Source organism: Propithecus coquereli, unplaced genomic scaffold (genome assembly GCF_000956105.1).
Source record: "Propithecus coquereli isolate 6110/MARCELLA unplaced genomic scaffold, Pcoq_1.0 Scaffold265, whole genome shotgun sequence".
NCBI classification, from domain to species: Eukaryota; Metazoa; Chordata; class Mammalia; order Primates; family Indriidae; genus Propithecus; species Propithecus coquereli.
This window is the reverse complement of record NW_012148230.1, coordinates 3,737,933-3,753,796: the sequence shown is the minus strand read 5'-3', so window position 1 is coordinate 3,753,796 and position 15,864 is coordinate 3,737,933. Positions and strand designations below refer to the sequence as shown.

At 38.4% G+C, this 15,864-nt stretch overlaps 1 protein-coding gene and 1 pseudogene across 1 annotated transcript; one reads left to right on the top strand and one right to left on the bottom strand.

The window, feature by feature from the left end:
- Positions 1 to 4,977: 4,977 nt before the first annotated feature.
- On the bottom strand, positions 4,978 to 6,594 carry LOC105812820 (hsp90 co-chaperone Cdc37). The gene has a single exon (XM_012647376.1). The coding sequence runs from the start codon at positions 6,510 to 6,512 to the stop codon at positions 5,382 to 5,384; it is 1,131 nt and encodes a 376-aa protein (XP_012502830.1). The 5' UTR covers positions 6,513 to 6,594; the 3' UTR covers positions 4,978 to 5,381.
- A 6,998-nt stretch (positions 6,595 to 13,592) lies between these two features.
- LOC105812817 lies at positions 13,593 to 15,400 on the top strand (annotated as a pseudogene).
- The last annotated feature ends 464 nt before the right edge of the window (positions 15,401 to 15,864 follow it).

The window sequence follows — 15,864 nt, the reverse complement described above, 5'->3', positions numbered from 1 at the left end:
GGACGGGCATATGCACAAATAGTGAGTGCGATGCACACCTCCCAGGGAATGGACACACTTGAAGCTCGGACTTGGGAGGGAGGGGGGGCAAGGGCATCATACGTAACCTAATCATCTGTACCCCCATAATATGCTGAAATAAAAAAAATAATAATAATAGCTCCTTTTAATTAAGAGCAAAAAGTTAAACCATAGGTCTTCTGGGTCACCAGAGAGAACCAGAAGGGACAGCTAGTAAAAGCCCTTCTGGGGTCAGAACAAACCTCAAAGCCTGGCCTCAAAACTGTCCCTGCCTGAATTTAATTGTATCAGACTGCTGAGCAATTTATGCTCCAGGGCATTTTTAAAAACAATAGAGTAATCAGCTGATAATTAGTGGAGACTAATGGGCTGGATATAACACAGAATGGGGAACGGTTTAACAGAGAGAATAGGCAAAGAGACAGTCAAAGGGAGCCTTACCAAATTCACTGTTGGATTGACTGTGTGAATGCTCAAGCTGTGCCCTGTGAAGAGTGGCATCAGAGGCTTCACATTGTGGGGTAAATAGAATTTACCCAAATAGCCTAGCCAAGTCACAAAACAAACAAGCAAGCAATAACAAACACGAGCTCCAGAGAGGGACAAAGAGAATCTGTACCTAGAATGCTACAATATATTCCCTAAAATAACCAATTTTCAAAAAAACATTGTAACACACATAAAGAAGCAGGAAAGGTGGGGAAAAAAGCAGCAAAAACTGCCTATAAAAGAGACTGAATGTCAGATTTAATAGATGAAGACTTTGAAGTAGCCATTATAAATATGTTCAGAGAACTAAAGGAAACATGTTTAAAGAGGTAAAGGAAGAGAAGAAGACAACATCTCATGAAATAGAAAATATCAAAAAAGATATAGAAGGGATAAAATTGTATTGTTAATTACTTTCTAATTTTAGGTATCTTGTTCATTAGATAAAGGTACATTCTTTGAACACAGGGCCAAAATAGACAAAGAACTCTGTTAAGAGACAGATAGGTATAAACTATATCTTCTTCATATTTAAATTTAAGTTTGATTATGTTCTAGTTCTTATCACTCATTTACAGAATGTGATATTAATCAAATTTTTTTCTTGGGAAATTTTTTCCCTAAAATCACTTCAATCCTACTATAGAATTTAGCATCTTCAAATGTGACAATGTTGATTTATAGTCTAGTCTTCCTTCTCTAAATTATAATTTCTTAGGGGAAGGTGCCATATTTTAATTATCTTTGATCTTTCAAATACAGGAATCTCAAAATCATTAGCACTTTTATTTTCCTGAAAACTCAACAAAATTGAATTTCCTAAATGACAACCACTTAAAATGAATAATGTGGACACTGTTTGGTAGTACTAAATATAAAATGGTCAAAAATAATCTTTTAGTTTATACGTGTTTGTGGTTTTGTTTATTTCGTATTGTATGTTACATGTTGCAAATAAATAAAAAGTACTGGCATACCGTAAACCCAATATAAGAATTCATGGACAATAACATCTACTTTTGCAATTCCTTCACAAGCCATTTATCACATTAGCAGTCGGTGTCAAAGCTAAATGGCTTCCTATGGTGAGTAAAAGAGATATAAAATATTTAACTAAGTATGTCAGAACGGGGCTTTATCATTTTAGTATCAGCTTATTGTGTTTTCCTGAATAAATGAGTAAATAAGTGATTGATGGGAGATTAGAGGAAATAGTTTCTCTTTAAACTTTAATGGCGCTTTTCAGTTCATTTTCCTTATTGTCCAAGTCTTCCTAAATCATCTGTAGACACTTTAAACACTTCAGTTTTCAGTGTTTTGAATATTGCTGTTTCATATTAATTATGGATTATATTTATACTTATTATTTCTGGAAAAATTGTCAATTATTTTCTTTAGTACTAGAAAGTTAAAATACATGTAGCAGTTATGAATCATAGTTGATGGACTTACGTGTACAAGAAGTAATATTTCTGTACTTTCTTTAAATTGATTATATATACTCCAAGCCTCTGTTTTGCTTGGCTGGTTGGATATTCAGCCTCAGTTTTTATTAGGCCTGCCCCCGCCCCAGGGTTGTACAAAGGTCCCGGGTGCTTATGCATCAACAAAGCATTGGAGAGGCACTTTGGGGCATTGGGTCAATTGTCATATCTATATGGTTCCTCTGGCTTGACATATGTCTTCTGGGCCACAGTTAGGTCAGGAAAGGATTTTTATGCCTCTGCTAAGCCAGGAGAGTATTTTTATGTCTCTCAAGGCACAGCGCCCAGTTACTTCTCCTGAGGTGCTGTCACCTCCTGGGGTGCTACTACAACAGAGGAAATGGTTCTGAATGACCTCTGTTATCTTCCAGTCTCAAGGAACATCTCTCTATCCACAATCCCAAAAGTTTTCTTCTGCTCTATAGTGCACCCATTGTTGTTTCTTCAATGAGCTTAGCTTTTTGTTTTTGTATTTTTTTTTTCAGAATATTACTGGGGTACAAATATTTTGGTTACATGAATTGCTTTTGTATAGTTTGAGTCAAAGTTGTAAGTGTGTCCATCATCCAGATAGTGTGCATTGTACCCGTTAGGAGTGAATTAACCTATACCCTCCTTCCCTCTTGCACCTGCTCGAATTCCGTTGACTTTTACTACCATATGTGCACGAGTGTTGATCAATTAGCTCCAATTTAATTCCTATACACCAACAACAGTCAAGCTGTTTTTGTCTTTTTAAACTAATGACTTAAGACAGTTTCAGCTTTCTGCCTTGGAGAAATCCAGGCAAGAAAGGAATAAAAACTTCATCTATCTATCTACCTCTTTATGTATCTATGTATCTATCTATCTGGTTATCTATATAAAAAATGAAATTCTACTTTTGCCTTCTGCCATATATAGGACTAATTTTTGGATAAATTAAGGACTTAAATGTGGAAGGCAAAAATATTAGACATTATACATAAAGGAGATATCATATATATATGTGTGTGACCTGAGAATAGAATATATACATGACCTCAGAATAGAAAAATGAAAATCATGAAGGGAGAGGAGTTATTAAACAAAATATACAAAGCCTTCATACTTAAAAGGCATCATTGGCTTCCCATTACCTATACTTCTCTTTTACAAACATTTTTAGTTTTTTAACTATTTCCAAAAGGCACATTGTTTTATGTTGCCTCACTTCTCCCCTCAGACCACTCTGTAAAATAGTTTCCAAATGGTGTTTTTAAATGTAAGGGTGGACTCCCAAAATGGATGAGATAATCCAGTTTGTAACATATTTTGAACAAAAGGTTTGCAATTAAGATTTATAACTGATACATATAGTGTAACTTTATACTGGAAAATAATTTCTGGTTTTTTCAAAAACAATGGCTATAAATATAAACCATACACTCTAACTTTACGCTCCAGCAATTTGGGTAGTTCTTACCCTGAGTTTAGATCTTATTTTATTGGAAATAGGAATGTATTAAAAGGTCTGAAAAAATGGGGTGGGGATTGGGGGATGAGTGAAATGATCAGAAGGTTTATATTTGGGAAAGTTACTCTGGCAGTCTAAAAGATGGGACTAGAGAAAGAGGGGTCAGAAAGAGACTGGAAGATAAGAAGTTATTGTATTAATCTAGGACAAAGATAATGGCATCCTGACCTAGGAGAATGGCAGAGGGTTGAAAAGGAGATTTGGTTAACAGAGCTCCTTTGAAGATGAGGATCAATAGCACATAGTGACCAACAGTGCCTCCCCAATGGTTTGATGCTACATGAGCCTGTGAACAACCTGAAATAAGATGAGGCCTAACAGTGATCATGAAAGGAAGATTTAGACAGAGCCTTGTTCTCTTGTGATAGTGAAGCTGCCAAATAGACCCTAAAATTTCTAGTTTTGACTTTTTTCCTTCTCTTATTTTTTTACATCAGAGAGAAATAAATTTCTATTTTGTTTGAGCCATTGTTATTTTTATTTTTTTATGTTACTAAACCTAATTCCAATATAACATATTTTCTTATAATCTTATTTTTATTGAGATAAAATTTGCATAGTGAAATGCATAAATGTTCATTGTATAATTTAGTAAGGGTTCTGGTTATCTATTGCAAACAACAAACCACCCTAAAACTTGGTGGTTTAAAAGTTTGTTATCAACTCTCATGGTTTCGGAGTTGACTGCTTGGCTAGGGAATTCTCATTTGTGGTCTTTCCTGTGGTTTTGGTTAGATGTCGGCTGAGGTTCTATAGTAATCTGAAGCTGGAGTGGGCTGGACATCCAAAATGGCTCACTCACATGTCTAGTGGTTTGTGCTTGCTATTACCTAGAAGCTGGGCTGGGCACCTGGCTAGAGCTATCAAGCTGAGCTCCTATACATGGCTCTTCATGTGACACTGGCTTTCCAAAGCATGGTGGCTGGATGCTGAGAGGAATTAGACTCTATCTCTTCTGTGGGGGAGTGACAAGGTCACATTGTAGAACAACAGCATACAGTATGGGAGATTTTGCTATGGTCATCTTTGAAAAATGCAATCTGTTACAATGAGTTTTGATAGGTACATGTACCCATGTTAGTACCCCAATGTATAACATTTCCATAGTGTCACCTTCGGTTCAATCCCTACTCCAACCTCACCTCCCATCCTCCCATAGATCATCACCATGAAATAGTTTTGCCTGTTCTTGAACTTCATATATATGGAAACATACAATATGCACACTTTCGGGTTTGATTTCTTTCACTTAATGTAATATTTTTTGAGATTCATGTATGTTGTTACATGTAGCACTAGTTTCTTTTTTGTTAGTACTGAGAAGAATCCTATTACATAAACGTACCACAAATTGTTTATCCCTTCTCCTACTGATTGATGGTTGGGTCATTTCCAGTTTGGGACTATTATGAAAAGCACTGCTATAAGCATTCTTGTACAAGTCTTTTTGCGACAATGTTTTCTTTTTTTTTTTTTTTTTTTTTTTTGAGCATCTGAAATCCTTTATTGGAAGACCACTGCCGCTTACCAAATAGAAGACTCAGACAGCCGATGAACACTGAAAACAGAGCCCAGTGACGGGAGCAAGCCCCTCGGCTAGGGACCCTCCCCCCCACCTGGTGGACCAGTCTGGCGACCTCTGCCCCTCCCTGGGCCCCCTGGCCTTTGGCATAATGCTGATATGGGGGGCGGGGACTGCAGGCAGTGAAGCCCCTTGACTCGAAGCAAAGACTCGGATGAGTGCTGGGGAGCAGGGCAGTGGTGTGGGGACGGGGAGGGCCCCCTGAACTGGGGGGAGCAGCGAAACCGGAGGAAGCCAAGAGCTGGGGAGACGGTATCTATTTTCGTCTTCTGAAAAGGGGCGCGCAGGGGCCTGCAGCAGCTGGGGCGGTTCACGCGCTGACATCCTTGTCATCGCCTGGCTTGGCTTCCAGCAGCGGGTCCCCGGGACCTGCATCCTCCCCCTCCTTGGCCTCGCTGGCCTTTGAGTTGGGGACCCAGAGGCCAGAGTCAATGCAGCGCTGCATGTGGTACTTTGCATCGGTAGGGTCCATCTTGCTGATGGCATCTTGCAGCATCTGTACGTCCTTCACGTCGAAGCACTTCTGGAGTTCCTCAGGGAGGGACTCGTAGACCTCAACGGGGTCCAGGCCGCCGGGGCCCAGCCGTTTCTTGCGCTCTTCTTCCTCGTACTCCTTCATGGCCTTCTCGATGCGCAGCTTGGCCCGGCCCCGCACTCGCTCCTTGAAGGCTTCCAGCTCATCGTTGAAGCCCTCCATGTACTGGCGGTCAGCTGTCTTAATCTTCGTGAAGAACTGCCGGAAGCAGGCCCGGGGGTCCACCTTCAGGCTCTTGGCCAGCTCAAGGATGAACTGCATGACGATGGTCTGGTGGGCCACCTGCTCCATGAGTGCACATTTCTCCTCCACCTCCAGGTCAATGCACCAGATGACCAGGTAATTGGCTGTCTCCTCGCACACCAGGTGGACGTTGTCTGACAGGTACTTCTGACTGTCGTCCCAGCGGCGGAGCATGCCAAAGTGCTTGATCTGTTTCTCGTACTTTTCCACAAATGTCTTGTGTTTCTGCTCCCTCACCTCCTCCGAGTCCTCCTCTGCCTTCTCGGGCTTGATGTTAACCATGCTCTTGCTGAAGCCATCTTTGCTGAGAGTGTCCACGTTCCAGGGCATGCTCTTCTCCTTCTTGCGCATCTCCTCCAGCTTCTGCTCCCAGCTCCGCTCCTCCTTGCGCAGCTGCTGCGCCTCGGCCTGCAGCCGCTCCAGCTCCGCCTTGCCGCCTTCAGCCACCTCCAGCTCCTTCAGCTTGCGCTGGCACTCGGCCACCTTGCGCTTGCACTCGCGGCAGCCCCTGTCCAGTTCCTCCTTCTCCTTCTGGAACTGCTCCATGCGCTCCACCAGGGCCTGGTGCCGCCAGCGGAAGAGGCTGGCCGTGTCGATGTTGGGGTGCGTCTCGTCCTCATCGTCAGACACCTCGATGTGGTCCCACACGCTGTAGTCCACCATCTTGCCTCGGCGGCCCAGCCCGCTCGGGCTCCGGTGGCAGCGGTGGCGGCAGTGCTGAAGACTCGGTCCGCAGAGCTCCGCCCCTTCCATGTTTTCTTTTTTTTTTGGAATGAAATTTCTGGGTCATGGCATAGGTATAGGATTAACTTTCAAAGGCACAAATAGATTTCCTAAGTGATTATATCTTATTTTCACTCCATCAGCAACATATTAGAGTTTCATTGTTCCATATTCCACAAAACTTAGTATTGTCACTTTTCTTTTTTTTTAAACTAGCCATTCTAGTTAGTGTGAAGTGGAATTTAATTATAGTTTTAATTTGAATTTTCCTGAAGACTAATGATTTTGAGGATATCAGTTTTGTTGATCTGCTCTCAGATTTTTTTCTGTATGTCATTGATGCCTGCTCTTAAAAATTCTCTTTACTTTTACTTTTTTGGGGTATATTTTGCTGTTATTTTTCTCATTCCTTATGTTAGCTAATTAATTTTTGGCTTTTTTGGTGTTAGATAAATGTTTATCTAACATTTCCTCTGAAATGTCATTTTGTTGTACCTCATGTTTTTACATGTAATGTTTTTATTATCATTTAGTTCTAAGTATTTTTGAAATTCCACTGTTATTTCTTTTAATTTTTTTTCTAGTGACTTAGAATTGGATTTTTTATTTTGCAATATATAGAGAGTTAATTTATCTTTTTGTTATAATTTTCTAAATTAATCATACGTTGATGGCAGAGAATATAATCTACTCATGTAGATTACCTGCTCTTCGCAATTTGTTAAGACACTCTTTCTAGGCTAGAATATGATCAAGTTTTAGAAATTGTACTTGAGTGCTAAGGAAAAATGTATATTCTCTAATAATTGAATAAAGAATTCTCTGTCCATTTGGTCAAGCATATTAATTATAGTGTTCAAATCTAAACTGTTGCTGATTGTTTATGCTTATTTATTTTTTGGTTGCCTACATGACTTATCAGTTGTTAAGAAATCATAACTCAAACTACTTTTTACTAACTTATTTTCTCAGAGCCACACTGGCTAACTACCTCTTTCTCTAACTATTTGTATGCAGTTCCAAATAGCTTAGCCCCCCTGCCAGGGGCTTAGCTCAATTTTTTTTTTTAACCTGTAATATCTTGGATTTCACATTTCCTTCTTTAGTCCAGTTGATTTTAGAGACAGGAGTCATAAGCCTGTGTTAATTAGCCATTTTTACTAACACTAAACCCATATCACTAATTTTTCTGTATTAATTGCTTATCCAGAAGTCTTTTTTAAATTGGCTATACTCTATTTTTTTGCGTGAAGATTCTTCTGAGATTTTTGTGTAGATGTTTTACAAATAAACAAGCTGTCCCTTCTTTTCACATATTTATACTTCATTTTTTTCTTATATTTTTGTGGATTAAAACTGCTTACAGCATTTTGAATAATACTAATAATATGGATGTCTTTGTATTGTTTCTAGCATTTAAGCTAAGGCTTCTACGGTTTTACCATTAATTATCATGTTTGTTTTAGTTTTTCCTAGATACCTTTAATTAAAATAAGGAAAATTCCTATCCTTAGCTTGCAAAGTTTTTTGTTTGTTTCTAGAATCATGAATTGAAACTGAATTTAATTGAATTATTCTTTAGCAGATATTGAAGTATTTCCTACTCTTTTTGCTTTAAATACATCAATACATGAATTTTATGGTCTATAGTAAAAGATTTTATAATATTAAATCATTCTTGCTCTTCTGAGACTAACCCTTTTTGGTTACAGTAAATTCTTTTTTATTGGTATTGTTGGGTTTTGTTTTTTTGTATTTGTTTAGAAATTTTTGCAGATATGCTAGTAGATGATATTTCCCTATAAATTTTCTTTCCCATACTGACCCAGATACTGTAACTTTGGGTGGCCAAAAATTTTCTGTCTTTGTAAAGTTTCTGAAAAGATTGTTGAAACTCTAAAAAGGCATAAAAATAGTAAAATTACTAAAAGACTTAGGAAGGTATTCTGGGGAGAAAGAATGAGCATAATTAAAAAAAGATAATGACAAAAATAATTTAAATAATTAACAAGTTTAAACCCATTTTTGTGTAAGTGTGGCTGGTTATTCTTCTAGTTATTGTAATATTAGATATATTTTTAGTTGTTTGAACATTTAATAGAATCATATATATATTATATGCTCCAAGGCCACCATTAATTTCTAATTAAATCTGAAAAATTGATTAAATCTATATAACTGTGAATCAATAATTTAAATATTTTATTATAAAAGACTTCAAGCATGCACAAAAGTCAGATAATTAGTAAATAAATTCTCATTTACTTCCAACCCAGATTTAACAATTGTCAATTAAATACATGCATTATGATGTATTAATTATGTAATATTTTCATGTTTAAAGTATTTATTGCTTAATGCATTTATATAATTTATTAAAAGGGTATTACACAACAAACCAATAGTAAGTAATAAGTATTCCTCTCCACTTGACTAGTAGGACCCATCAACAGAAAATACCATTATAATCTTTTTTTTTTTTTCAGCATATTATGGGGATACAGATGTTTAGGTTATGTATGTTGTCCTTACCCCTTCTCCTCTCCCAAGTCAGAGCTTCAAGCGTGTCTATCTCCCAGATGGTGCGCATTGAACTCATTATGTATGCATATACCCATCCCCTCCTCCCCCCTCCCACCTGCCCGACACCCAATAAATGTTATTCTTATGTGTGCACTTAGGTGTTGATCAGTGAAACCATTTGCTGGTGAGTACATGTGGTGCTTATTTTTCCATTCTTGGGATACTTCGCTTAGTAGAATGGGTTCCTATAATCCTTTTTATAGATGAGAACACTGAGGTACCTGGAAGTTAAGTAATCTGCGCAATGACACAGACATAGATTGTCCTGGAGCCAGGATATAAAGTAAGACGTTGACTCCTGCATTGCATCCTTCACCACTATATCATGCAGAAGTCTCAGAGAGAGAAAAGGCCAAGAAGGAGTGTCATGACGAACGAAAAAGAAGTCAATTATTTTCAGAAGGGCTGACTGGAAGGTCAGATATTGTGGGAGGGATGGGGTGAGATCAGTACTGAAAAGCTCTTAGTTTACATGGATATCATTGTCAGCCTTGGAAAGATTATTTCAGGGGTTGGAGTGATAGAAACTAGACTTTAGATATTATATTTTCTGCACTGGAATAAATTTAAGAGTAAATATCATTTAATATAAATATTATATCCGATGTAAGTAAAACCTAAAATCCAGCTGTCTTTTTGGCCACTTCAAATACATGTGCAGAGTAAATCTTTGGAATCTTTTTAAATTATTGGAAACCATCCCTGGAAGGTGGCAGAGAAAATACGGTGGTGACTGCAGACCATCCTCCACTGTGGAAGGATTTATAATCCAAGAATGTTAGAGCCAGCTAAAAGCTGGGTCTTAGAATAGTTGGCATCAAAAATAATTAAGTTTTTTTACCTTTCATTTCACTATTTGAGGGAAGATTTTGTTTATTTGAAAAGGAGAGCAAAATGATCTTTAAGATAGATTTTATTCACTTAAGATTTTATTTCCATTTCTATCCACAAATTCAGTGAGTATCCTGTGTTTTTGGTACTATAGATAAAAAAGAATATTTAAATCTTAAAGATAATTTTAATTTCTTTAAATTTCATTTTTACTTTTACATCATCTTTTGCTGATTCAGGAAAAATGATGGCCATTTCCTGATAGTAATGTAAAAGTGAAATAATCCAATTTAAAAAATCCATTTTAGTCTCTTTACATTTAATTGTTCTGATTTCCCAGCAGAATAAAGAAATGTGTCTTATATTTGATAGCAGGAGAAATAAAAAAAAATTTGGCCTCATTTTAATTTTCTATTTCTGTTGTAAGGTTGCCTGGGGGGTTACTAAAATACCATGAGACATGCCACTGTCTTCCTCTTTCTGTACAATTCACAAGTCAACATGCTGTATGCATTTAACTGTCCTGAGGAGGAATAAAATGGTATGAGTCATTCCTACAGTAGGTTTCAATACATGGTTCAAGAATATTTTTTTATCAAATACTACATTAGAGGCTGAATACTTCATCTCTACTATTGATCAGTGTTTGTGACTCTAGTTCTATTATTAAGTACAACTCCACTTGAACTTGTAACTGGAACCTTTTTATTGCTAACCTTTTTAGTAAGTTCTGAACCTTTCATATCTTCCATTATTCTTCTAAATCTCTTAGAGAATTTAGGTCCAAAAATGAATAACACAAAGCCCACTTTTTTGGATAAAGATACATATTTAATCTATTTGTCTAATCTATCATATTTTACATGACTGTCATTTATTGGAGCCCTAAAATATGAGGAGTATTTTATCTGATTTAATACTCATGCAACTCTGCTTAGTAGATATTATCATTCTGATTTCCACAGATGAGGAAACTGAAACTTGAATAAGTAGGGAGTTGGAGAAGGGTCGCAGAAACCAAATGCCCAGGTTTCCTGCCCACCTTCCTGCTGCTCTGCTCCTCCCAGAAAGGAATGCCATAGAAGATAGAGATGTGGCTGTTTATATTCCTGCCTGTTCCCCAGTTAGTCTTTGCAGGCATCATTTTGGGGGGTCCTACCTCTTGATCAAATTTCCAGTCTTTTACGGATGTTGTTGCTGCCTGAGAAATTATCATATAAAAATGGTTTTCAACGAATGATGCTATGAAGAACTACCCTCCCCTGTTTTCATGAACTGCACATGGCCCGCCTCCGCAACCCCTTTTCTGAAGCTCTCAGAGAGTCTAGGATTGTACTGCCAGAATTCTGGTGGTGAAACATCATGTAGAGTTTGAAGCAATTCCCACTCTTCCTTTGCCCTTCCCTCTTCCGTCTCTCCTTACCCTTTTTCTTCTTCCTTTCTCTTTGCAAATTCTTCCCCGTCCCTACCCCCATTTTTCTTCTCCCCTTTAAGGAAAAGCAGATTAGGTGGATTAATTTTAAAAGCTCCTCAGATAGTTCCATTTCCTTTTCCCCTTCATCCCTAACTCTCATGACCTTCTGAGCCCCCTTCTTCAAATATGAGAAATATGTTATTGTCAGTGCAGTTATTTTAACACAGAGTTTCTGATTCTAATTATATTGTTTCATATATTTTTTTTGCAAAAAAAAGACATATCTAGGGCTCTATACTATGAGAACTTTTTAAATTTTAAGGTAGCTCCTCTTTAGAAAATGGTTTTCTTCTCTAGAATATTGTTTTTTCTAAATGATGGAATTTTTTTTTTTTTGGAGTAAGGAATTATACTTGACAAAGCTAAAGAACAAAATAGAAAAGACCAAGAAAAAATGATCATAATTCCCACTTCTGTGCAGACCCTACATTTTCCAGGTTTATATCAAAGCTCTGATTTTGCTCCACAATTACATTATACTACTCAGGCTGCACATTAAACTCACTTGGGGAGCTTAAAACAAAACAAAACAAACGTATATTCTTGGACAACTCCATAGGCTAAATTTAATAGGTCTGGAGTTAGGGTATAGGGAATCAGGGAAGGTATAGATTATTTTTTAAAAGTGCTTTTCCAACTCTCTGTGGAGAGGTACCAATTTTAAAATTTGTAAGTTGTCATGGAAAAATTACAATGGAAGTGAATTACTATGAACATGAAAAATAAAATACAAACCCAAATTATTAGATTCAACAGAAATAAGATTATTAATATAACACAGGAAAAAAGAAAACCATTACAAAAACTGTACATATAGCTGAGTGAAAGTACATATAACTAATTGATATGGAAATCAAAATTATGCTCATAACTTTTATCATTCCTTCACCTTAACAAAATAAAGTTATTAGTGAAATAGAAATTTCACATATTAAAAATCTCTATGTGGGAGAAAACCTAAATGACTTTGAGTATGGAGATGACTTTTCAAATACAACACCAAAGGCATGATCTGTGAAACAAATAGTTGATAAGTTGGACTTTATTAAAATCTAAACATCTGCTCTGTGAAAGAAAATGTCAGAGAAATGAAAAGGCAAGCACAGACTGGGAGGAAACATTTTCAAAAGACTCATCTGATAAAGGATGTTATGCAAAATATATAAAGAACTCTTAAATTTCAATACGAAAACAACCCAATTAACAAATAGGCCAGAGATCTTAACAGCACTCACCAAAGATGATACATAGGTGGCGAACAACATATGAAAAGGTACTCCACATCATATGTCATCATGGAAATGCAAATTAAAACAATAATGAGGCACCACTATATACCTATTAGAATGGCCAAAAAATGGAACACTGACAGCATCAAATGCTGGCAAGGATGCGAAGCAACAGGAACTTCTTATTCATTGCTGGTGGGAATAAAAAATGGTACAGCTACTTCGGGAGATAATTTGGTAGTTTCTTAAAAAGCTGAACATACTCTTAGTATATAATCTGGCAAGCACACTCCTTGTTATAATATTTACCCAAAAGAGTTGAAAACTTAAGTCCACAGAAAACCTGCACACAAATGCTTATAGCAGCTTCATTTATAATTTCTAAAACTCAAGCAACCAAGATGTCCTTCAGTAGATAAACTGTCGCACATCCATACAATGGAATATTATTTAGCACTGAAAAGAAATGTGCTATCAAATCATGAAAAGACAAGGAGAAACTCTAAGTGCATATTACTAAATGAAATAAGCCAGTCTGAAAAGACTACACACTGTATAATGCCATCTACATGACATTCTAGAAAAGGCAAAATTATGGAGACAGTAAAAAGATCAGTAGTTGCCAAGGTGAAGAGGTTGGGGGCGTGAATAGGTAGAGCACAGAGGGTTTTTAAGGCAGTGAAAATACTCTTTATGATACTGTAATGGATACATGTCATTATACATTTGTCCAAACCCATAGCATGTACAACACCAAGAGTGAACACTAATGTAAACTATGGACTTTGGGTGATTATGATGTGTTGATGTAGGTTCATCAGTTGTAACAAACTTACCATTCTGGATGTTGTCTGCTGAAGCTTCTGCCCGTGTTGCCGCCAAGTCTGAACAAGCGTAGCCGTGATGGAGACCATGGCAAACACAGGGAAGGACAATTATCAAATGAAGATCTATAGGAACAATACCCTAAACCCTGAGGAAATGAGGTGAAGAAGAGAGGAAGAGGGCATTCAGCTCTGGAAGCAGAAGCGTGGACGACAACTTTTTAAACTGAGAAATGTGGAGCTGATTAATGAAAAAGCTGCCAGGTTCAATAGTCTCCTCATGAACTCCTACGTGAGTTCTACCACTGGGGAGAGTGTGATCACAAGAAAGATGGTAGAGATGCTCTTTTCTGATGATTCTGACCTGCAGTTAGCAACCACACAGAAATTTCAGAAACTTCTCTCCAAAGACCCTCCAATAGATAAAGTTATCAATACTCCAGGAGTGGCAGATCGGTTTGCGGAGTTTTTGAAGAGGAACGAGAGTTATACATTACAGTTTGAAGCTGCCTGGGCTCTAACAAACATTGCCTCTGGAACCTCTCAGCAGAACAAAATTGTCACTGAAGCAGAGGCACATTTTTATAGGCTGCTTAACTCAGACTTTGAGGATGTACAGGAACAGGCAGTCTGGGCACTGGGAAACAGCTGGAGACAGCTCTGTTTGCTGAGATTACGTCTTGAACTGTTCCATCCTTAATCCTTTGTTAATACTTTTTACCAAGTCCACATGACTGACAATGACACGGAATGAAGTCTGGGCCATGTCAAACCTCTGCCAAGGGAAGAACTCACCCCCAGCATTTGCAAAGTTCTCTTGTTTGCTGGTATTGCCTCAGCTACTCTTTGTCAGTGACTCGGACTTGCTGGAAGATGCTTTCTGGGCCCTTTTTTATCTGTCTGATGGCTTCAGTAAGAAAATCCAGGTGGTCATAGACGCTGGAGTCTGCCAGTGATTAGTAGAGCTGCTGATGCACAACAATTATAAAGTGGCTTGCCCTTCCCTGAGAGCTGTGGGTAACATCATCACCAGGGATGACATCCAGGCCCAGGTCATTCCGAACTGTTCAGGCCTCTCTTGCCTCCTCCACTTGTTGAGCAGCCCCAAGGAGTCGATCCAGAAGGAAACTTGCTGAACCATTTCAAATATCACCACTGGCAACGGGGCTCAAATACAGGCTGTGATAGATGCAAATATCTTCCCTGTGTTGATTGAAATCCTTCAGAAAGCAGAGTTCTGTACAAGAAAAGAGGCAGCCTGGGCCATCATCAATGCCACATCAGGAGGAATCCCTAAGCAGATCAGGTCTCTGGACTCACTGGGCTGCATCAAATCCCTGTGTGATTCGCTGACTGTAATGGATTCAAAGATTGTGCAAATGGCCCTCAATGGACTGGAGAACATCCTGCGGCTTTGAGAGCAAGAAGGCAAGCACAGTGGCTCAGGGGTTAATCTCTACTGTGGCCTTATTGAGGAAGCCTATGACTTGGATAAAACTGAGTTTCTCCAGAGCCATGAGAACCAGGAGATCTACCAGAAGGCCTTTGATGTCATTGAGCACTACTTTGGTGTAGATGATGATAGCAGCCTGGCTCCCCGAGTGGGTGAAACTCAACAGCAGTTCATCTTCCAGCAGCCTGAGGCCCTGGTGGAGGTTTTCTAGCTGTTGTATAATATCTGCTTCTGGGGAGGGGAGGGAATGGGAAGCACCACCAATCAGCAGAAGTGTAGCCCTCTGGTGGGTGGGAAACCAGTCCCCTCACCATCAGCCGCCACACACCTCTGTTGCCTTGGAGACTGTGCCCTTGACCTGCTCTGCTGCTTCCCTGGAGGGTGCACCCTCTGGACAGACAGACTCATCTGAGGTTCACATTTGGGTTTTGTGACAAGAAGGGGATGTGTTGGGTTTTTCTTCCTTACGCTGTATTTTGGCTGCACACGCCTTTAACCCAGGAGCCCATGGATAGACAAAGGAGGACTAAGGTAATCAATTTGTACCTTTTTAAATTTTTCATTTTTTCTTTAGTGGTGGCTTCCTTTTTATCTTTTTTTCATCCTTCCCAGTCCTCTGCCGTGGTCTGTATAACTCCTATGGAATATTCCAGAGGTGGGAGGTGGGAGGGGAAGGGAGAAATCCAAAACGAAATGTTCTTGTTTTGACAGAATATTAATCTTGTATGCTTGGTGAAAAAAACAAACAAAAAAACCCCTTACCATTCTGGTGGGGGATGTTGATAATAGGACAGACTGTGCACATAGGGAGTAGGAGTTACATGGGAAATTTATGTACTTTCCTCTCCATTTTGTGCAAACTTAAAACTGCTCTTAGGTTGAAAAAATAAACTGCTCA

Bases quoted from the DNA above. Each gene is read 5' to 3' on its own strand.
- LOC105812820 (XM_012647376.1), bottom strand. From the start codon at position 6,512: ATGGTGGACTACAGCGTGTGGGACCACATCGAGGTGTCTGACGATGAG.